The following is a 23,659-nucleotide window of genomic DNA, read 5'->3' as shown; positions in this document are numbered from 1 at the left end:
ATCTTTCTCTTTTTTTTCAAAAGACAAAATAAAGAAGGATTTTATTGATTAAAAAAAATATTGAACAATGCTTATGTCCCCATAAGATCTTGGACATTAACATTCCCATATAATCCTATGAAAAGTGGTTATAAATTAACGGTCCACAATTCTTTAACTTATAAACTGGGCCTAACAATTTTATAATGGACTGATTTTTTGCAAGGATGATCCTCTCACCATAGAGATCATCCTTACAAAAAATCAGCCAATTTTAAATCTTTTTGCTCATATAAGATAAAACATATTGTCTAGAACCTTGTTTAGAATGTTGTCTACGGATCCTGACCCTATATGTATCATTATAAATCAAGTTGAAGTGTTAAACCATTTATGTTATTTGTCATGAGTGAGTCAACTCGGTAACTTAAAGTTCAAGAAGGAACTGAATACCGAGTTTTGAAACCATGATCTCAACCATCCCACCAAAACCCAAAGTGTGTGTGTCTAAATCACTTTAGATTTCGAGATACGGTTACTATTCATCTTAGGCACACATGATGTATCCTCGAAATGTGTATTTCATCCTGACCCTTAGATTTTGTGTTTATGTGGGTCCTTGGATTCCCACCCACAAAAGAATTTAAAAGTCGAATTTGATTAAAAGAAGGATTAGAGAGTGAACAGGAATGGTTGGTGAACAAACCTCAATTAAAAATCTATAATACATGAGCTTTTGTTTGGAAAACCTGCCTCTCTCTCTCTCTCTCTCTCTGCTTCTCCTCTCTCTTTCTCCACCAATAATGAAGGGCAACAACACCACTAATCAGTCATATATTTTTATGACCAAAAAGCCCATTCTCCTCAAACCTCTAAAGAAGCCAAGTTCAGCATCTCTTAATCTCATTAAGCCTCACAATATAGGAATTTTGCTTCTACTACTAGCAATTTGTACAAGCTTAAGTGTATTCTTGCTTGGTTTCTCTCCCTTACTAACTTGCAATTTTGATCATCACCATCGGTTTCTAATTGTTCAAAAATTCGATGATGTTATATTTCTCAATTCGACCACTAATGTATCATCTAATGATGAATTTTGGAAACAACCCGATGGGTTCGGATTCCGCCCATGTTTGAATTTTAGTGATAATTATCGAAAGGAATTGAGAAGTAGAGAGAGGAGATGGTTCTTGATGGCCGTGGTGTCGGGAGGGTTGAATCAACAGAAGAATCAAATTGCGGATGCCGTGGTCATTGCTCGGATTCTAGAGGCTAATTTAGTCCTTCCAATACTTCAGATTGATCAAGTTTGGGGTGATCAAAGGTATCTTCATATATTTCACATAATTAAAGTATTAGTTATTTCTGCATTAAACTTATTAGACATTATAGGCTGTTTAAAATTAAAGAAAAATTAAATTTGATGTGTTCTAGTCTTGGACACCATCGGACGAGATAATCAATGTGAATCGTCCATCATATTATCATATTGGCCTGTTTGAGGTTGAGATGACTCGTCCAATGTTTATTATTTATATAAAATAAGGATTTTGTGACCAATCCACCTTAAAATATTTAAATATAAATGCATATTAATAAATAATTTTAAATTAATTTATATGATTTGACTCGTTTAACAGGAGATAACTTAGATGAGTCAACTAGGCATCCTCGCCAGCAAGTTCTAAAATCATGTTATAAGTACTTATTTCAAGGCAGTGTTTGATATTGACACAAAATGTCCAACAAACAATAAAATTGTGCCGTGTGCATGTAGAAAACCTGAGAAAAATTGTCGACTTACTAAAGTTTTTAGAATAATGATTTTCTAACTAGAAAGTCTTCACTCAATCAATACCCAGCTGATGTGGCATGAACGTAGAATCATAGATTTTTTTTTGGTATCCCAAGAAAAAATATGATTCTACATCCGTGCCACATCACTCGAGTGTTGACCGAGTAAAGACTTTCTAGTTTGCAAGTCTGCACTCGAGTTTTTAACATATTTGGGTGATTAGAATGAGAATCAAGAGAGTCAAAAATAGGATATCTTCAGTATTTAGAAGCACATCCTGTAAAATTGGTGATATTAGGTTTACCCCTTTGCAAAATGTAATAGTAGGTTTACCCCCTTGACTATAAGCCAACATTGTTTTTTTTTTTTTTTCATAATTATTTAACAGTGCAATTTTGATATTTTCCAAATTTTATTATTTAAATAATATTTAAAAAGAAAAATCAAAATTTCATTGTTAAATCATCCAGAAAATGTAAGCTTGACTTACGGTACTCAAGGGGGTAAGCCTAATCTTACACTTTGCAAGGGATAATGGTAATATCATCAATTTTACATGTGGGTGTTTCTAAAATACCCATATTGAAATCATGTTCGACATGCATTATCTCATCGTTCGTTGAACACAAAAGCGTCCAACCACGTTAGACCCTAGAAGAACCCTTCCCTAAATGCATCTTCCCTTAAACCTCCATCTGAAGGTTTTACCAAAATGGTGAGGACAGTTTTAAAATATTTACTAAATAGGTATTATATCTTTATTTATTTTATCTAAACGTGTGTACCATGCTTATTTTACTGATTTACCTTAATACCCTTGTTTTGAAATAGAAGTAGAAGATCATATGTACCCTACGTGATAAATATTTTTTTAAATTGTTGGAGGAATAGTTTTTGAGTCATATGTGGTCTTTTTTTGTTTTTCTTTTTATGATGCAGCGAATTCTCGGATATATTTGACGATAGACACTTCAAGGAGACACTTAAAGATGATGTTCATGTGATCTCGACATTACCTGAGGATTACTTAAGGAAGCGACCAGTTACCGTTTCTAGCACACTTTCGCACATAGATGAAGAGTGGGTTCGAACTAGACTCGTGCCAAGCGTGAGATTCTTCTCTATTTTATTTTCCTTCATTTTTATATAAAATTTGGTAAAATCGATTTTTAAACAAAGCTTGCATGTTTAGTAGCATTAGGGATCTTATTATGGTGATTTATATGTTCCGGTCCACATTTTGGTGAATATTTGAGATACCCGTGTTTCCAAAGTGATGATATACCTTTAGTTTTATTCTAGAAGATTAATAGAAAGGGCAAGGTTATTTAAAACTGCCATTTGTGGTGTTGGACATGTAACGGTAAGTGGGTACACTAAGCATAAATGGTGGGTGCAAATAGAATGGCCCTACTAGAAAATGGTCTAAATACCCTTACCTTCAACCTCTAGCCAAAAATCGCCTTAAATCTGTAGGGTAACCTTTTTTTTTTCCTCTTATCTTTAACCTTAAGATCTATCTCCTACAACACTCCAACGTCAAGAACAAGATAATATTTTCATGACATACAAGATGGATTTCTAAATAGAAAAATCAAGGGTTTTCAACAAGAGATTAAATAGGTTAAAAGCAATTTACTCAAAGAGGTTTAAGAACTTAAAGATTTCACATTTTGGAAGGAGAATCAAAGGGTTTTGGCTATAGGTAATAAAGACATTTCAATCGTTTTATCTATTAGTATTTCAGTGTAGACCTAGGTCAAGGAGCATATATCATGAGTGAAAACATAAGGTATGTCAAATATTCACCTAAACTTCGTATGTACAAAATATAATTGAAATAATTATCTTTTTCAATTGCTCACTATATATTTTTCTTTCTTGACTCAAACAACAGATTAGGAAAAGTAAGATCTTGATCATTCGCGGATTCAATTCAAAGCTCTCTAAGGACCTCGACCCTGATTTACAGAAACTCCGTTGCAAGGTACACAAAGTAAATTTTGTGATAACGAACTATTGTGATTCTTAATTTTATTAAAGAACTTAGAGTAGATATGATTACTCGTGGAAATTGGGTAGAAAAGTGATTTTCCTTGTGAAATAAGATTTTTAGGTGTATGATCATGCATTTTCTTGTCCAAAGTGACTTTATCCCTCCACGGGAAAATGTTTTCTCATCTTGTCCCCAAGAACATGATTTTCCCATCTCTTGGTTTTTTTTTCTTCATGATTACCTCCATGGACCCATGGTTTCAAATCTCATCCAAGATCGAGATGACTCGCCCCAATCATCTAGGTGATGTTCTTCACCAAGACAGATTTACATAACGTCTCAGGTTTTACATTATTTTAGGAGTTAGACAAGATGACCCGGACGATATTTTGAAATAGTTGAGTTTAGCCCTACATCGGACACTCATTGCCTTTTCTCTTTCCGTATAAGCTCTTGGGCCTCTTCAATCATTGCCAGTTGATTTTGAGTTGGAACCCCAAATTTATCAGAAATCTTAGTCGTGTCAAATGAGATTTTATATATTTTAATTAAAATAATTATTTTTTAAATGTAAATTTTCATTATCAAAATAAAATGTGATTTCATAACTATATATTATCTAATTTATATAAAAAATCATAATTATTTCATATATATATATATATATGAAAAGTAATCGTAAACCGAGTCAAATGCTTTCTCTCATCCATGAACTAGACGAGACGTCAAACCGAGATTTGAAACCATGTATCCACTGTCCAAGAAAAAAAAACTCTTTTTGTTTTTTTTTTTTTTTTTTTTGACGCATTCCTATGTAAAATCAAATGATAAATTTCTTTTTTCAAAGAAACTCATTTTCCTGAGTAATTCATTTCCTAGAAAATAAATTACATGGAACCATGGAAATCCCTATGTCTCGGTGCTAATTGGCGCTATAAGATTGTATAGGTTGCCTTTCAAGCACTGAAGTTTAGAAATTGGATAGAGGAGCTTGGAGAGAAGCTGGCAGAGAGGATGGCACAAGGTGGTCCATACATGGCATTGCACCTCCGGCTCGAGAAGGATGTATGGGTGAGGACCGGATGTTTTCCAGGCTTGGGAGAGGAGGCGGACCACGTGATCAAGTCGGAACGTGCATCCCATCCAGAGCTTCTAAAAAGTCGTACTAATATCACTGCTCGAGATCGATACATTGCGGGCCTTTGTCCTCTCAATGCACTTGAGATCACAAGGTACATTTTACTCAATACTTACAATCTGCTCTCAATAAGTAAAAGAAACATTTGCTAGCCTCAATGGAGGTTAACAAAGAGTAAGTCTTAGACTTATTAACTTAGTAAGATTTCAAATCTTATAAAGAGTTGTTGAACTCAACTTGTGGTATCTAAAAACATGATCTGGTGCCACAAGAAAATCTTAAAAAGATTGAGTTTTCATCGTTAAATTTTAATTTTAAATTTGAGAGTTATGGTGGGAGTTCAGTAGTCATCCATTTTCAAATCAAACCCCAACAACCTTTAATAAGATTTGAAAACTTACTTAGTAAGGAAAGAGTTTCTCAATCCCAAATGTATATGATGTCCAAGAGGGTGGGGATTATAGTTTTGGATTGAAAACATCGTTCTTCCAAACAGAACAATAATATAGTTGTCGTATCTTGATTGAGGATTTGGGTTTTGAAATAAATTATACACTTAGTTCAAATATATGAAATTTATTTGGATTTTGTAAATTAAATCAGATTTGATCCTATCCGGACCCAATTTGATCATTATTGGATTGGATTTGGATCCAATGATAGTCCAATCAATGGGCAGCAAACCAATATACCAATCCTAAAATTTGGTTTTTAATACAACTTGTCATTAAGTGCGTGCTTCAGTGTTTCACTCACATACACTTCTTCGATGAAGGCTAATCAAGGCCCTTGGTGCATCAAACCGTACAAGGATCTATTGGGCTGGGGGTATGCCCTTTGGAGGAGAGAAAGCCCTGAAACCTCTTGAATCAGAGTTTCCACACCTATACAACAAGTGGGCCCTTGCACAAGAAGGTGAACTTGATCACATCATGCACAAATCATCCATTCTAGCTGCTTTGGACTACTTGGTCTGCCTCAAGAGCCAAGTATTCATGGCCAATCATGGAGGGAACATGGCAACATCAATGCAGGTAAGTGTAATCATGGGCCCACATTTTACTTTCTATGGCCTCCTACCTTTCAATTATCTGATTTTGATTGATTGATTGATTGGTTGGTTGATCAATTAGGGACATCGAGCTTTCCTGGGACACATGAAACACATTACACCAAATAAGAAGCAATTGGTACAATTATACATGAATAAGAAGTTAGAGGAGACGGTGATGGAGCAAATAATCAAGACGATTCATGCAAGATCCTTGGGATCACCATTGGTCAGGACCAAGAAGTCTGGTAGGGACGTGATTGCCTTCCCTGTACCAGAGTGCATGTGTACAAATCTTTATAAATAACTATGAAAAGCATGGGATCATTACTCCTGTATCTTGTATTTCAAAGCAACAAAATTCTTTTACACTGTTGAGCACATGAGGACACGTATGTACAAAGTCATTTAATTCATTTTTTACCTATACAACTAAGATTATTATCACACAAAAATTATGTTTTAAGTTCCATCAGATTCTCGTGAACATTGAAAACAGATCTGAGCCATTGTTTGCTTGTGGGATAAGATACATTGATGATGTTATGATACATCTCACGTATACAAAATAAACTTAAAGTAGAGCAGATCGACTCAATTATGAATTGCAAGTTGCAAGAGCTCGGAAATTGATGAAAAAAAATTAGAGAGCACAAATAAAAATTTAATGATTTCCAGATTAGGTAATCTCCTTACATAAGGCCTATTAGTAATGGCTCGGACACAATACATAGCAACAACAACAACATCAATCACAAAGTTATATACTAAAGATTTGGGGTCCACTAAATAAATCTTATTCCTCCAGTTCACTCTGTCCTTCTATTGAATATCCCAAATTCAATTCACTCAAACTAAATATATATAAGAGAAGCTTAGAAAGATTATTTTAAACTCCATCAAAAGTGTTTTAGAATTGTGGATCATCGATTTTTTACCGTTAATTTGTAAATCACTTTTAATGGGATTAGAAGTTTCAAATTGACTGATATTTTGTGAGGATGATCTCTACATCATAGAGATCATCCTCACAAAAAATCAGCACTTAATCCAAAATTTTAAATCATATATGACTCATGGGGATGTTAGTATTGTTCACTACAATTGCTTTCCAATAATATCCCTAAGGCTTTCAGAAAAAAAAAAAAAAAATATATATATATATATATATATATGCATGACTTTAATATTTTGGCCAGCAGAATAACTCTAATAGTCCTTCCTAAAATAACCTTATAAAATTATAAGTGATTTCTTAGAGGCTCTTGTCTGACTGATTGGTTGGAAAAATTGTAGGATAATTTTATAAAGACTAGTGATAATCTGATGCTCTTTTCTCAAACCCTCCTTGACTTTGTAGTTATAGAATCGTAAATCTTTTTCTTGTGCATTTTGAAGCAAAGGATCTACGATTCTATGATGACAACATACACAGAACGTCTGGAAAAAGAGCACCAAATAAACATGACTCTTTTATAAATTTTACCCTTCAAATAAAATTATAGATCTTTCATTCATCAAAGTAGTAGCGATTTTCAAACAAAAGATAATAAAAAAATTAAAATAATTTGAAGGCAGAGAATAATATAGAATTTGCAATCAAGACTTTCTTATCATCTATATCCATATTGAATGTGTCTCACCTTGTGCCCCAAGAAACAAATTACTTCAATCTAATTCTCTATTGAGAGAGAGAACTTTATATTTTATAATATGGCTGTTATGTTTGACTTACATTTGATTTTCAAAAACTTGACCATCAAGGAATATTTGGAAGTAGAAGTCAACAGTTCCAAGCCTTTGTCTTGTAGAGCATGCATTTGATCCCACAATATTCAAAATCCTACCATGATTTCAAGAACCAGTTTTAGGAATTGGATCCGGAACTGCAGAGTCCGTTTGAAGTCGCCCAATCAGTCTGACTCAGCCAAGTTAATTCTGATTCAATTCAATTCTTTTACAATTTAATTTATTTTGACCTCATTAAGGAACCTAGGCCGAGGTCTTCATTTGGGCCATGTGGACAATAGAGCAAAATAATACATCAGTTGTCTATTATATATGGTTTCGATTAGAATTTAAAATTTTTGAGAAAAAAAAAACAGGACTTTGAGATGTAGGGATACAAGTTTGAAAACCATGATCCAACCTAGCCAACTCAAAATTTTATTTAATTTTTATCATGGGTCTCGACTCTTGACTTAATAGAAATGTTTCCAAGATCTAAACATCAGGAGCACAACTTGGTTCGGTTTGGGGTCAAATTGAAACTACATCGACTTTGGCCGGCTCCACTCACAAGAATCAGAATTGAACCAAATTACCTTATAAAATCGAACCAAACCAAACTAAGGTCAATTTAGTTCGATTCGATTCCCTAGACTGTCAATATCCTATAAGCCTACTATGAAGTAACATATAATAATAATAATGAAATATTTCATATAGTAAACCATTAATCTAGGTCCAAACTCCTAACAAGTAAGCATATCGGTTTGGTTTGGTTCTATATAAGCATTGAATTGAATATAGAACTAAATTGATCGGTTCTACACTTTCTCAATTCAAAATCGTACAGCAACTTGTTTCAAACCAAATCAAACCAGTTTAAAACTATTGATTGGATAGTTTAACCATCAATGGGTGGGCCCAAAAGATTGTGCTAATACTATATCGTATATATATATGTACATACAACACAACTCAGACCCAAAACGAAACTCTTCTAATATTTGAAATTTTCAGGTCAAGCTAAACAGCCATGAGTTTCCTTGCAGGAAGATTGGCAGCCACAGAAGGAGCTTACTTTCTCCAAGAATCCAAACAGGCCGTAACTCGTCTCGCTCAGAAGAAGAAGAGCAACAACCTTCCTTCTTCATCTACATCTGTGGTTGATGATGAAGCCCAAGCTGACGTTCTTCATGAGGTCCTTCGCCATTCTCTCCCTACGAAGATCCTCGAACCATTCTCAGACTCTTCTCTCTCCACAGCTTCGAAATGGGTTCTTCCTCACGATCCCAATAAGGTTTCTTTTACCTCCGCAGACGCTTTGAACCCTATTAGGGCTTATGTCTCTCTTCCTCAGGTCACGTTTGGCCCCAAAAGGTTTGTTTTTTTTTTTTTTAAGGTTTTAATTTCCAATTTGTGGGTTATTTTATGTTTTTGAATTGGTGATTGTTGTATATCCATTATTAGCTTGAAATTCAATATTTTTTTTATATCTCATTTGACACGAAAAGGTCTGTGTTTGAAGTGTTTCTGTTTGTGGGTCATTTTCTGCTTTTGGAATTTGTCATTGTGGCAAACCCATTAGCTTGAAATTCATTTTTGTTAATCTCATGTGATACAAAATGCTGAGCTTTAATTTATTACCTTTTTTTATTTGTCTTAAAATTTTCTGTTTGTGGGAAGTTTTCTTGCTTCTGAATTCGGTCATTGTGGCATACCCATTAGCTTAAAGTTCAATTTTTCTTTTTTTAATCCCATTTGATACAAAATGTTGAGCTTTTTTTCATTCCCTTTTTTTTTTTGCTCTCAATTTTAGGATGCTGGTTTGATACCCATCTTGCTGGTATTCGTTTTTGTTTCAATTGGAGGGATTAGGGCTGATGGGTTTGTGCTTGGGTTGTTGCAATGTTCTATTTTCTTCTGGGCATGCAAGATTTCACCTTTTAAGCGTTTCAAGTTCCGTTTCAGGGGAATTCAGGTTCTTGCATGGTTTTAAAGTCGTCCTAGACTGAGATGATTCTGGTGAGTTATCCCGGTCTCATACACAAGGAATGATCAATGTGAATCGTCCTTCATATTGACTCGTACGACATCTAAGTTGACTCGTCCAATGTTTTTGTAAATATAATCCAACTTAATGAAATTTGGAGTCAATTAGATTTGTCTTTTTACATAAAATAATTAATTTTTGATTGATTTTTAAGTGAATTAATTTAAAGTTTGTTATCTATATACGGTATAAATTTTGTGTCTGAGCATCTATTGACCCACCTTATAAATTATAGTAAGAAAAGATCATAATTACGTAAATTTAAAAACATAATATTAAATAGATTTAAACTGATTTAAACAGTTGAGTTCGCCTTGTTCAAGACTAGATGACTCAGTGTCAGAGGAACAAGATGATATACTTGGTGTTAGAACCACGGGCTCTTGAGTTTATGGTATAGCTGCTATAAAATATTTGTTTTCTACTCGATGCACAGTTTTGCTTTTTGGTTTCTATATTTCTTCCTGAAAGTGAATAGACAAACACATCATTTTCCATTTTCAATTTGGAAAAAATGCAATTCAAATAATTTGCAGTTTCTTATATCCTTTGTTTGATTTGGTAAATTTTGTTAATATATCTCAATACTGATTGGATGAAAATAATGAAAATTGTGGGTTGGAAGCTAGAATATGGTAACGGTCTTTGAGAATAACAGTCATCTGATTTGTTACTATATGCAGGTGGCAGATTCCTGATGGAGAACACTCGATTTTAGCTTCGACAGCAAACGATTTACGGCATGATAAGTACACAAATGTTAACCCTAAGAAGTTGACGGAAGCGGCGGAAGGACTTTTGCAAAGTAGGTTTCTTTCATCCTTTTTGGATATCGTCATTTAGCTTTTTTTAAATTTTATTAGCTTTTTCCATGGAAAGAATGTAGAAGAAAAAATGTTTTGACTATTCAACAAAAACTCTTGTGCTTATTCTCCGCTATCAATGTGCCATAATCTTTCTCCTTTGGAAGATAGTTTGTTCATTCATTTTCTCCACTCACAGTTTCACACTTCGTATTCATTATGACTTATGTCGCTACAAGTTATTGTAGCTGGTTATGGTTTAGGAATTTTTCCTTCTTTTGGCAATCTACGTGCACGCGTGGTATCAAAGAAGTTGAAGTTCGTTTCAGCATTAGTGCTTGATTTTCTTTTATGGAGCATTGACATGATCATCAGTAACTGCCCATCTAATAGACAACCCTATGTGAATATGGTTAGAATCGATCAGATAAAAAATTGTGTGCGGCATTTGTCTGGAATTTTTCTTTTAATAGGTAAAAAATTCTTCAAGGTTATAAAAGTTTAAAAAAAGAGGGGAAAAAAGGAGGTCAAGGGGACCTACCTAATGCAGAAAGAAAAATAAAATATAAAACCAAACAAAGTAGACAGGACCAAACAATTATAGCTTACAAAGTCTTACACAGAAACACCCATTTGAACATGAAATCTACAAAGAAGCAGCCTTTGACATCAGTTAATAACTTGCACCAAAAGAAGATAAAAGTTTAAATGCTCGTGATTTGATTTCACTAGAATCATAGGATTAATAGAGATTTTCCTCGTAAGTTATGACAAAAAAGAAGAATATTCAAAATTTCAGAATTTGACTAATCCTCATGTATCAACATACTTCTGTCCAAAATTCAACCACCTCCAAATGTTAGCATCAATTCATCATAAATTAAAAAGGTTTCTCTCTCTCATCAATAAGATGGCAAGTTTCCATCTTTCAAATTGTATCCATGAAGATGCAATCCTTCTCATCCATGCTAGGTGATGTTCAGTTAGAAATTTTGGCTAGGCATGCCATAAATTAAAAATGTCTATAGAAATGCAATAATATATTATATAATTTAGTTTATATGCACATGCACGTGTGTGTACGTACTTCATTTATGACACACATAGAATCTCTCACATGGTTGAGTTGACTAACCCTTGACGAATCAATACATATCTATGCCAGTATGACATTGAGAAACTGAAACCCATTACTAGTGTGCTGCTTGAAGTTTCAGAATTTGGACCTTATTTGAAGAAATAGGGATCAAGAAAGGGATTAGATAAAATGCAAATAAAACAAAATAGTAAGAATGATAAAGAAGATAGAGATTATAAATTGGGGGAACAGCTGAAATTGCATTCAAGACCAATAGTTCGTGTAGTAATGTTTGGGTAATCACTTTCTTCATTCCATTGATAAAATGTTCAATTAGCCAACAGAAACGAAGATTTGGTTTTTTAGATTGTATGGTCATGTTGGTTTCCCCATTGTGCACTCATGCAATTTTTTATTTTTATTTTTTTGAAAGATTCATTTTGCTTTATTATGTGAATTGGATTATTTACTTGATCGAAGCTCATGGAGGATTCATAATTCATTGTAGTTTTCTGTTTCTAATGATGGTATACTGGAAGATGGATTCTTATAACTGGAATATTTCTTTTAGTTGGAAAAGCATTCGCTGTTGCTACCGCAATTGTCTTTGGTGGTGCTGTTTTGACTGTTGGATTGACAGCCTCCACACTAGAGCTGCACAAGGTAAGTAATATGCTAACTATATATTGATTCTTGTAAGTTATATTAGAAAAGATGAAACTTATTACAAATAAAAAGAATTTTGAACCGGTAAATGGTATTGTATCATTTTGTCTGGAAGCGAACTAAGCATTGTAGAACATCTTTTTTGTCTCATCAAACACTAATTATACCACGACTTTTGTATTACTTGATCGAATGATTGTTCTGTTCGGTACACGAAAAGTAGATTTGTAGCGTAGGTGATAACATTGTTGATTAGGACTAGTGCATAAAACTATTTTGAGAATTGAGATTGAGATTGAGATTGAAATAAGATAAAATCTGATTTTTGTTTCCTTCTTAACATTGTAATTAAGTTTTCCTTGGAAGAAAACACTTGATGCGTCCTCAATAATGCCTTGTGGATTACTTTTTGAGCCCACTAACCCTATATCATATTGATTGGTGACTTTTATTAACTTTGATGATTTGTCATGGTTGATTCCTAGTCATTGATTTGATCATTTTTGGTACTCAAATCTGAATTCTATATATCATTAATCAAACTATTTTTTTATAGTTCTGACTAGAGATGGTCTGAACATTAGTGGGCACCAGCTTTTTTCTATTAATGAAATCATCAAAGTCATGTACTACTCATTTCTTGGTCTCTGTGTGCTTTTGCATGAGCTCGCATCGAAGTCATTCTCATTTCAAATATGTTCTTCCCTAGCTCTAGCTTCATATCTATTTTCGCATATAACATATAAACATAGTTTTCTCATTGAAACAATGTCATAATAAGGTTCAACCATATAAACATAGTTGCTCAATTATGCAGTGATCTGGTTCTCTTATGCGTCTGTTCATGAAAACTGCATCTTTAGACCCTTGTTGGCTTTATATTTTGCAGGGCAATGACATTAGAACCAAAGCGAGAGAGTTGGCTCAGCCCAAAATCAAGATGGTCAGAGAGCAGTTGCTTCCCGTAAGAATCTGGGTATGATAAGTCATAATATCCAAACATCGCATACTTTGATTTTCATATTCGTATTGTCGAAACTAACTTGAGATTCCAATTTCAGGCTGAAAATATGTCAAAGAAATGGCATATTGAAGGGAAGGAAGATGTCAAAGAGAACCCTCTCGTTAAAGAGCTTTCCAAAAGATTGGGCGCGCCAAGGACACCCAATTGATTAATGCATGGATTACCTGTTGTTTGTATATGAGAATGCAAGGATATGTACATAGAATAAGAAAGTACTTGAAATATTGTAAATCGTTTGCTTCTAATTTGTGTTCTTTTTTTTTTGGGTCCTTGTATTGCTGGTGTCTGGCATGTCTTCTCAACCTTCATGTTTGCCTCACTTTGTTTAGTCCTTTCCTCTGATTTTAATGAAAGTTTTAATTATCAAGAAAGGAAAAAAGCATTGAGCAATTATACTTTCTGTACATTTCATTGCACTACATCGTGTAGGACTATACATTATCATAATTTTGATGTTGAGTCCATCCTATTTTCTTCGTTCATTTTTTTTTTCCAGTTAATATTTAAGAATTTAAGCCTAAGGAATATATGCTAGGTTTGGGAGACCTGCAAATTGAAAATATAGATGACTCACCCAAATCATCTCAGTAAAGTTTGTGAGGTGAAAGCGGGTTTAAAGCCATGGATACATATACTTTGTAGTAAAATTACATTGTACTTCTATTAAGTAAATAGCATGTATGATCCTTCTATTTTAGTAAATCATATAAAAAAGTTAAGATCAGATTTGTATTCTATAATTCATTGAGGAAATATTTTCCTTTTTAAGAATTTTTTTAGTTTCGTTATTCAATTAAATTTTCAACAGACTCAAGTTTTTGTTAAAATGAAGAAATATTGATCCATTTCTCTATCTATTGAATTTGAACGTTTTTCATCATAGGCAGGCCACATGGTACATCTCTCCCCTTAAGACCATTTGGATGCATTGAGACCATGTAGCGAGATTTGGGGTGCAAAAGCATAAAGGGCACAATCTCTTCCCTAATTTCAAAATAGAGATTATCAGATCGGAAATCCGCTGAAACGCTACTTCCATAACCAAGTCTTTTATGATACACACACTTGCATTTCCATGGCTGGTGGTGTGAGAAAAAAAAGATCACTAAACCCAGAAAAGACCAAACCCAAAGAGCACAGAACCCTTGTCATCTTCTTTCTGCCTTCTGCAGGTGTGGTCCCTGGTGTCTCTAAACTCCCTATATTGAGGTCGCAGCTTGAATCGAAATCAAGATAACACGTACAATTTGGAAGGCCACAGAACTCAACTACCAACAGTTGCTTGTGAACTTGTGGTGGTAGCCATGGAAATGGACCTGAACTGAGAGACTAGGACGGCCTCGTGACTAACAGCCTTTGAGGCTGCAATATCTTCCAAGCGCTTCCAGGATAATTCCCGCTTCTCCAGTGTCTCTCTCTCCTTGGCTTCGTCTTCTTGGAATTTCATCAAGCACTCTTCAAAGAGCTCTTGGTCAGCATCCGAGAAGATCTTTCTTACATTCAATGCCAGGCTCTGTACAGCCTGGTTCCAATGGCTTCGGGTGCTTCTCTCCAAGGTAGGAAAAATTATGGGCAGTATAACCTTTCGGTTCTGGATGATTAGGTTCTGTATGTGGTCATTGTTCCAGAGGAATAATGCACGCTCAGCTACCTGACATATAAGAAACCATGATACACAGTTCAGTAAAGAATGTGAACGGGAAATTAAGTTGACGAGGTGGCTAGTTAGAAACTAACAATGGTATTCCAATGTTCCTGCTCCAGCTGGGCAAATGAACTATAATTATGATGCCCCACTTTTGAAAGTAACAAGAATAACAATAGACAGACCACATCTGAAGATGGGATGTTAATTCTATGAAGCCACTCTACATAACCCTTACAACAGTGGCCTAAGTTGCAATAGTGAACGAAGTGCCAACTTAAGACATGTGGAGTGTTGTTCCCACGTCTTAGGTTCAAAACCACTTGAACCCAACTTCACCTTGCTAATCACCAACCCTTTTTCCTATCAAAAAAAAGTTGCAATAGTGAATAAAAAAGAGTAAGAGGCCATCACCTCTTGGGGTACAATCCTCTCAATTGGTATTTAGAGCTTGTCGATAATATAATTGAACTGTATGTCAATAGGTTGACGCATCATGAGGGCGTCTAAGCAATCAGGTTCAAAAGTGTCGTCATGGGAATGCAGTGCACCTGAGGTTTATCCCATTTCACCCATGTTTTGGAGACATTGGAAAGATCCAGGTTGTCTTTCCTAATCTTAACATTCTCCATCCCAACATCATTAACAATCAATTTTAACTATCGTCTCATCCCAAGAAATTACCTCAAAAAATTTATTTCTAATGTATTCCTATGTAATGCTCTAGTTTTATCTATCAACACTACATTAGCTGCAAATAACAAACACCTCAATATGGGTTGAATCATTTTCATTTGCAGATCACTGATCTTCACAATACAATACTTTGTATTTCAATCAAGTTGGAATCACTGGGACTTATGTGCTTTGTTTGGATCCAGTTGTCTCTTTTTCTTTTTTTTTTCTTTTTTTTTTTTCTTTTGATAAATGAAAAGTTTTATTGATAAAGAGGACAGGGTGGTCCTCAAAGGAGTACACACGAGCTACTCACTCTCACAACAAACAAAATCCCATCTGAATAAAAAGTCTCACAGAGCAGCCCTCTAAACTCCCTAAATTTTTTACACCAAAAGAACACCAAGCCAAGAATCCTTATAATAATATCTTGCGAGAAACTAGCATTCCAGCGCTTGTGGCTCTTAAAATCATCCTTCCCAAAGCTTCAACCACAATATTGAAGAGAAGGAGGAAATAAGGGGTCGTCCTGCCTTAATCCTCTGGATCTTTTGAAGAAACCTGCAAGACTACGATTAACCAGGATTGAGAAGGACGCTGAAGAGACACAATTGCTTGGTTGGTCATCTCGACATGCCTTTATTTTTCGATTAATAAAATTTTACTTATAGACAATATATATATATATATATATATATATATATATTGGCTTGTGAGTATCTCCTTTGCTTTTGAAGTTTGTGTCATTAAATTTGTTTCCCTTTATTCTCCTTTCCCTTGCTTATCTTTTGTTTTTCTCATGATTTTAATGCCCAAGGAGTTCCTGAGTTTTTTGAGTCTGATATTCTTTGACCAGTGGACATTTTATGCTGGAATTACGTTTTTTTAATATGTGGAATGAATTTTATTAAAAGGATATCAGAAATAATGTTTCTGTTTTTCTCTTCTTTTATTTCTATGTAAGAGCATTTACGTCCATTCACTCTTTTATTAATATTAATATTTATATTTATCAAGATCTCATTATGAGACTTGATAATTAGTTTTTCATAATTCTTCTTGGTATCAAAGCCCTAGAGGATCCATCGTCCCCCACTCCTTGGGTTTTTCCTCTTCGATTCTTGGAACCCTGAATTTTTTCTTCTCTTCTCCTCCTTCCTCTTTCATCAACCCTCCAGATCTCAAAGACCTCATAACCTAGCAAGAGCTTCGTTAGGAGGTCTCCCCTTCGGGGGTTCTTTTCTTTTCTGTCTGATTCATGATCCCTTAATTGCGTGTTGCGATAAGGATAGAGCCTGTGATCACATGCTGCAATAAAATCTCTGCGCTGTGATTTTACCCTTTGATAGGGTTTTTTAGGTTTTTCAACCCTTGCAGGTCTGCTTGGAGATTTGCAACAGTAACAAAAGGTGGTGTGTTTATTTGCGTCTGCAACAGCAAGGGTGCTGCTTTTGGGATCTGCGACAGCAATAGGAGGTATCTAGTGGCCTGTGATAGCAACTAGGGTACTTTTTCTGAGATCTGCAACAGCAAGGTTGCTGTTTTTTGTGATCTGCAACAACGAGAGTGCTGTGACAGCATCACAGTCTTCCTTGGGGACCTACGACAGCAACAGGCTGGGTTTGGAGGCCTACAACAACTAGAGGGTTGCTCTGCGACCCAAGACAGCAGCTGAGGTGTTTTTTGGAGTCTGCTGCAGCAAGGGTGCTGTTGTTTGTCTTGTGACCTGCGACAGCAATAGGGACAATTTGGGAGCCTACAACAGCAACTAGAGGGTTACATTGTGACCCACGACAGCAAAGGTGCTGTTTCTTTGGAATCTGCGGCAGTTCTCTTTTGAGGCTGCCCCTTTCATTCTTTTTACCTTGAGGTTTCTCCCATCTTGGGTTGAGACCACAAGTGATCTCTCTTCAAGCCAAAGTTACACCTTCCTTGTTCAGAATACACAATGGCCTTGCATCACGAGACCAAGGATTCTAACACTCTTCTTGGAGCAAATTCCTCAGCTCAACGTATTACCAGAGCCCTATTAAATGGTCGAAATTTTCAGTCCTGGTCTCGAACTGTTAGACTTTATTTGAGTAGTATAGGAAAATCTGGTTGGCTTTTGAGCACCATTAATAAGCTACCTCTCACTGATCCCAAAATTGAACAATGGGGATCAACAACTGGACCATTCTTGGATGGCTCTTTAACTCCATGGAGCAAGGCATTTATACCATGTTCATGTATAATGAAATTGTCTCCTATTTGTGGTCAGCCATCACTCAGACATATACGCATGCTCGAAATGACTCACGGATCTATAAGCTTTATCAAGACATTGCCCAGGCTACCCAAGGGCCTCAGAGTGTAATTGATTACTTTGGATTTCTTCAATCTCGTTGGGAGGAGCTCTATCATTATGAATCTATGGCTGAGTTGTCTGCATAGGCAACCGAGGTATGTGGTTATGAGGATTGCTCGACATCAAACACACCAATTTCTCATGGGTTTGCGTCCTAAGTTTGAGGCACTTCGAACTCAAATTCTAAACACCACTCCTTTACCTTCTTTATTTGAGACACTTGCAACTATTGATAGTGATAAGCGCCGTCACCATGTGGTTTCCTCTCAGACTTAGGCCCCTAGCATTATCTCTACTCTAGCTACAGATCAGATGACTCTACCAACCAATTCGGGATTTTTTGACCATCATACTCAGGGATCTGGGAGTCGAGGTCGTGGAGGCTATGGACGTGGTAAATGAGTGGTCTTACTTGCAACCACTGTGGGAAGATTGGCCATAAGAAGTCCTACTGTTTTCAGTTTTATCCCCATCTGTTGCGATCTTCTGCCTTTCGGGTTAAGAATCATTAACGCGATCTTCACCCAAGTTATAAAATGACATGATTAAAATTCAACGTTAATTAACACTTGTCTCATGGTGGATTCAATCCCCTAGACACTTTTACTATCTTACTAACTTTACATATTTACTGTTTTATTTACTTTCAGAACAGCGCCTCCCGGCGGAACGATCCCTACTTACCCAAATAAGTAGGATTTTTAATTTTATTTCTATCCAAACATCAGCAAGTCCAAAAGTAACACACATTGCTGCGACAAGCAAATCCCCTTCCACAAACTACAACCATAAGAAGACCTCGCCTCCCCACTCTCCCACCCAAATCTTTTCTCCCCATATTTTGTTCTGATTACTCTTCTCCACAAACTCCCTCTCCTCCCCAAAGCGCCGCAAACATTTTCCTAAAAGAGTCTTGTTCATTCTTTTCAAGCCCCTGATTCCCAACCCTCCCATTTTTCTTTGGGAAGCAAATGAGTTTCCACTTGACCAAATGAAAATTTCCCTTTCCATCCTTGTCATTCCACAAAACGTCTCTCGTTAATTTTTCGATGTTAGCCTCAACCACCTTAGATATGGAGAATAAAGAGAAGAAATAAATCGGTATGCTAGCATGTATACCTTTGATCAATGTTAACTTCCCCACTTGGATAAGCACAAGCACTTAACCTCTTCCCTATTCTCTCCACTACTTGATCCCAAATTCTTCTACAACTATAGGGTGAACCTAACGGAAGACCTAGGTAAAGGAAGGTAAGAGTCTCCAACTGACAACCCAACATGACCACTAATGAAGAAAGACCAAGAATCGAGCCCATCCCAAAATGCTTGCTCTTTTGAAGATTTATATACACCCAAAAAATTGCCTCGAAGCAACAAAGTAAGGATCTCAAAAAACTTGTCCTTGTAGTTGTCTAAGAAAATGATTATGTCATCAGCTAATTGAAGATGAAAGACCAATGGGTCCCACCCTTCACTCTAAACCCTGACAAAACTCCTATGTTGACCGATCTATAAAGAAGTCTACCTACACCTCAGCCACAATAAAGAGCAGAAAATGGGGATAAGGGATAGACTTGCCTCAAGCCTCTAGAGCCCCTAAAGAAGCCTGCAGGACAACCATTAACTAAAATTGTAAAAGAAACTAAAAAAGCACATTTCATGATTCAACCAATCCATTTCTTCTTCAAACCCATCCCTCACATATGTGAACATGGAAGAGTTGGAGGAGGCAAAAGTGCCATGGAACGCAATGGAAACCAGTCTGTCCACTAAAGTGAGACATTATCAGCTATACAGTCCATTGCCTTAATTTAAAATATACTATCCATCGAAAAAAGTCACATCTACCCTCATCACAACACACTACCCCATGTAATCTTGCCTTCTCCTAACACTCAGGAATTGACATGAATCTTCAAAACTCATATCCATTAGATTGTTATCATGGATTAAAAATTTAGCAAAACACCATACTATTGATGTGGCCATTTGTTCACTTCTCTTCATAGTTTCTCCTCTACTGAGTCTAAAAGAAAAATATTCAAATAGGCACTATCTTTAATAAAAATTCTAACAACTGGAAAAATAATAACATGGTAGAGTCAAAAAACCAAAAAGAAAACATGAAACGTAACCAAATTGTCAAAGAAACTATCACACAGTAAAGATGTAAATCTTGAAAATGAGACAATAACCAGAAATCATCAATCTGGATATAATACCTGGAAATGAAAGCTACTGAGGCAGCGACCAATCTGGCGAAACAATGGCACCATACAACGCTGAAATTCTGCTGCTTGAGTAGCTTCGAGAATTTCCTCCAGCTCACCAAGAAACATAACTTCCTTGGAACTATTAACAATAGGCCAATACTTCAAAAGACCTCTTATCACTGTATCCGCCAGCTTGAAGTCTTTCTCCACAAACTGAGTGACACAATAAGACAGTTGCTGATGATACATTGATACACACTTGGGTTTGTGAAGAGGGATCAAAGCCCGAACAAGGAAAAGCTTGTGCTCTTCCTTCAATGGCAATGCAAACCCGTTGATTATGCTGCCCAATATCTCAAGCAATTCTGCAATCCCACTGTGCTTCTCTGTCTCGAAGATAAAACTATAGAATATGTTGTTGATGGCTTTCCTGATGAATGGACGATGCACCATGAACTTCCCATAGATACGATGGAGTATCGTCTTCAGGTACTCCCTTTCTCTTTGGTCCTCAGAGTCAAAGAGGTCGAGCAACCTCAACACAAACGAGTGGTCGATGTATCTCTTTGCCAGCTTGGCATCAGTCTCTGAAGAAGCAATGAACCTAAGAAGGAACTCGTACACAACCTGCAAATGAGGCCATGCCGGCTCCATCGTGGGTTCATCGTCTTCCGGGTCGTAAGCCTCTTGGAGCTTGTTATCATGGTTAGAAGAAGGAAATGTCCGAAACAAATTGGCCGCTACCATCTTCGTAATCTCTTGCATCACGATCTCATTGAACTTGGAGGTGACCCCCGTAAGATAATCAACAAGCTCAAGCAGGGTTTGCCGCTTTATATCCTTTTCTTTGAGGTTCTTGGAGGGATCGGTGAAATCAAACACAACACAACACATGTTCATCTTCCTTATAAAAAGATTCTGCTTTTCAGAGCTTGGAACTTCCCGAAAACTGGGCAGTGCTTCATAGGTAGTAGAAGCAAATATGGAGGCAGTTTGAGAGGCAACAGTGGCAGATTTCTTCCCTTGATTTGATTTATTCATACTCGAAGTGTGCACATTGTTAGTGCGGGAAGCACCGGAACCCAAATTTGAAGCTTTCACAGCTGTTGAACCACCCTTTTTAGGACGGGCACCAATGGAGTTCAGTCCCTGAGATGAATTTAGAGATGGAGGGGCATCAGCAACCCTTCCATCGTTACTGTTAGTGTCGTTAGGTGCCGATTTTGATGAGGGCTTCCGAGGTAGCTTTCCAAGTATCTGTCTAAACATATTTACAACCCCTACCACCAAATTCTAACCCTAGACCTAACCCTAACCCCTCTCGACAACCCGTGGTTCAAAGATCTGATCTTCTACGAATAAAATACAATCAACGTTTTCTCTTTGAAACATCTCAGAAGTTAGAACCCAAGCATTCTTATAAATTATAATTCAAGAAAAATAAATGAGCCATGGAAGATGATCAAATAATCATCCAGAAACACTGATCAGAACCTCATTTCTTCGATCAAACCAGTGAAATTCAAACTACGAAAGATTGAATGTGCGTGAACCAAATTCATAAGCTCCCAAAATCAAAATCTCGTAACCTCAATAAATCGATCAAATAGGCCACAGATTACGAGATTTTTTTTGAGAATTTAGAAATGAAAATGTGACCGAATAGATAAAGATCGGAGAAAAATGAGAAGAATAACTTACAATGATAGCTCGATCGAAGATCTGCAATGGGCGAGCAACCCTAAAAACACGGATTTATGCAAAAAGGATTTTTTTTTTCTTTTTTTGCTAAGTGAGGTGTGGTTTATTTGTTGTTTCTGCAAATGGACATCCGTGAACCCTAATAATCTTCTCTGTTTTAATTTTAAATATTTTTAATGGAGATGGAGAAGCACTCACTCCCTCTCCAACGATACCGAATCGATGGAAAAGGAGAGAGAGAGAGAGAAACAAAAGCAAAAGTCTTCCCGCACTCCAAATATCCCTCTCTTTCCCTCTCTAGAAAAAGATCTGTCCCACCCAAAGAGTGCCACGTGGTAATCAATTGACCCACTGAGACTGGACGTTTGTCTGTTTGTCATTAGCTGCAACTTGGGCGGACTGCCCCGAACTCAACTCGGGCTCCACCCAATTTATGAGCGAGCCTGGGCTGAGTTATGTAAAAAATGAGTTGAGCATTAGAATATTTCAACCCAAACTCAATGCAGCTTGAGTTGGGGGATTGAGCAATCCGACTTAACTTGATGCTTATATACTAATATACAAATATTTTTATAGTAATTATATATTTTTTTTTTATTTGACTTTTTGATTTCATCTTATTATTAATGTGGGCTTTTGATTGAGTGTGGTTTATCTCAATGATGAATTTGGAGGTTTTATGTGATTTTATTTACTAGTATTTTTTTTTATTTGACTTTTTTATTTCATCTTATTATTAATGTGGGCTTTTGATTGAGTGTGGTTTATCTCAATGATGAATTTGGAGGTTTTATGTGATTTTATTTACTAGTATTTTTTATTAATTAAAATGAAATCAGGGATATTCAAGGAGTCAACCCGTTCAAAAATATTATCCAACTTGGAGTAACTCGATTTTACAAGATCAAACTTGGGCCCGATGGTCAGGTCGAGGGTTATACCACTTGGGTTGAGCATGGGTTTACTGCCCAAGTTTGTCCCAAGTCCCGACCATGGTTTTAAAAAAGGAAAATTACATCATGTGCGAGGGGTTTCTTTCTAAATAATCCTTGACTTTTGGGGTATAGGGGTTGCAGCTTGGGCAGACTAGCCCGAATTCAAGCGTAGCTCAACCCGATAAATGTGCGGACTTGAGCCCAATTATGTAGATACTAAGTTAAAATAATTCACCCCTACCTTATTTGAGGTTGAGCATGGGTTGAGGGTTCAGGTAACCCTACTCAACTCGAACCTGAGATTAAATAACAATATATAAATAGGTTTTATATTAATTATATACTTTTATTTATTTTTAAAGTGTATTTAATTATTTTTTTAAGTTATTACATTTTTATTTTTATTAATTATATTTCTGGTTTAAGATATAAAATTTCTTTACTAATCACAACAAAACAAAACTTGTTCAACAAGCCCAACTCATCCAAAACTACCAAACTTAGACTAACTCAAGCTTAACCAAAGTTTAGAAGCTTAGGGTCTGTTCTTTACAGAAGTCAGCTTCAGCTCCAAAAGTCAGCTTCTGGAAGAAGCAGAAGCCTAGAGCCTGAAAAACTACATTCAGCAGAAGCCTGTTCGTTACAGAAGCATATAAATTAGAAATTGATGTTCGTTTGACAGCTTTTTATTGCTGGATTCTGGTAAAATGACCAGAATACCCTTAATGTTGATAATGCATCTAAAATGCATCAAAAATGACTAAAATACCTTTATATATATTATTTTTAATTTAAATAAATTTTATAATTTTATAATTTTATCAAAATTTCAGTA

The 23,659-nt window shown here is 35.9% G+C and overlaps 3 protein-coding genes across 4 annotated transcripts; 2 read left to right on the top strand and 1 right to left on the bottom strand.

The window, feature by feature from the left end:
• The first annotated feature begins 760 nt into the window (after positions 1-760).
• On the top strand, positions 761-6,397 carry LOC147391914 (O-fucosyltransferase 20-like). The gene is made up of 6 exons (XM_086459867.1): positions 761-1,303; positions 2,714-2,882; positions 3,672-3,761; positions 4,719-5,002; positions 5,684-5,942; positions 6,042-6,397. The coding sequence occupies exons 1-6, from the start codon at positions 783-785 to the stop codon at positions 6,264-6,266; spliced, it is 1,548 nt and encodes a 515-aa protein (XP_086315993.1). The 5' UTR covers positions 761-782; the 3' UTR covers positions 6,267-6,397.
• A 2,267-nt stretch (positions 6,398-8,664) lies between these two features.
• LOC147391913 (coiled-coil protein) lies at positions 8,665-13,705 on the top strand. Its single transcript, XM_086457484.1, has 5 exons — positions 8,665-9,064; positions 10,421-10,542; positions 12,190-12,281; positions 13,174-13,260; positions 13,346-13,705. The coding sequence occupies exons 1-5, from the start codon at positions 8,721-8,723 to the stop codon at positions 13,454-13,456; spliced, it is 756 nt and encodes a 251-aa protein (XP_086313610.1). The 5' UTR covers positions 8,665-8,720; the 3' UTR covers positions 13,457-13,705.
• Positions 13,706-14,272: 567 nt separating this feature from the next.
• Positions 14,273-22,146, bottom strand: LOC147391912 (serine/threonine protein phosphatase 2A 59 kDa regulatory subunit B' gamma isoform-like). 2 transcript variants are annotated; one of them, XM_086457483.1, is made up of 3 exons: positions 21,890-22,144; positions 20,198-21,337; positions 14,273-14,959 (listed from the first exon to the last, which is right to left on the bottom strand). In XM_086457483.1, the coding sequence occupies exons 2-3, from the start codon at positions 21,227-21,229 to the stop codon at positions 14,573-14,575; spliced, it is 1,419 nt and encodes a 472-aa protein (XP_086313609.1). In that variant the 5' UTR covers positions 21,230-21,337; positions 21,890-22,144; the 3' UTR covers positions 14,273-14,572. The 2 variants fall into 2 exon arrangements, with proteins under 2 accessions (XP_086313609.1, XP_086313608.1); XM_086457482.1 differs by having other exon boundaries at positions 20,198-22,146.
• Between the last annotated feature and the right edge of the window lie 1,513 nt (positions 22,147-23,659).

This window comes from Akebia trifoliata, chromosome 11, assembly GCF_017979445.1.
Source record: "Akebia trifoliata isolate Shusen 1 chromosome 11, ASM1797944v1, whole genome shotgun sequence".
In the NCBI taxonomy this organism is placed as follows: domain Eukaryota; kingdom Viridiplantae; phylum Streptophyta; class Magnoliopsida; order Ranunculales; family Lardizabalaceae; genus Akebia; species Akebia trifoliata.
This window is presented reverse-complemented; position numbering and strand designations above follow the sequence as displayed.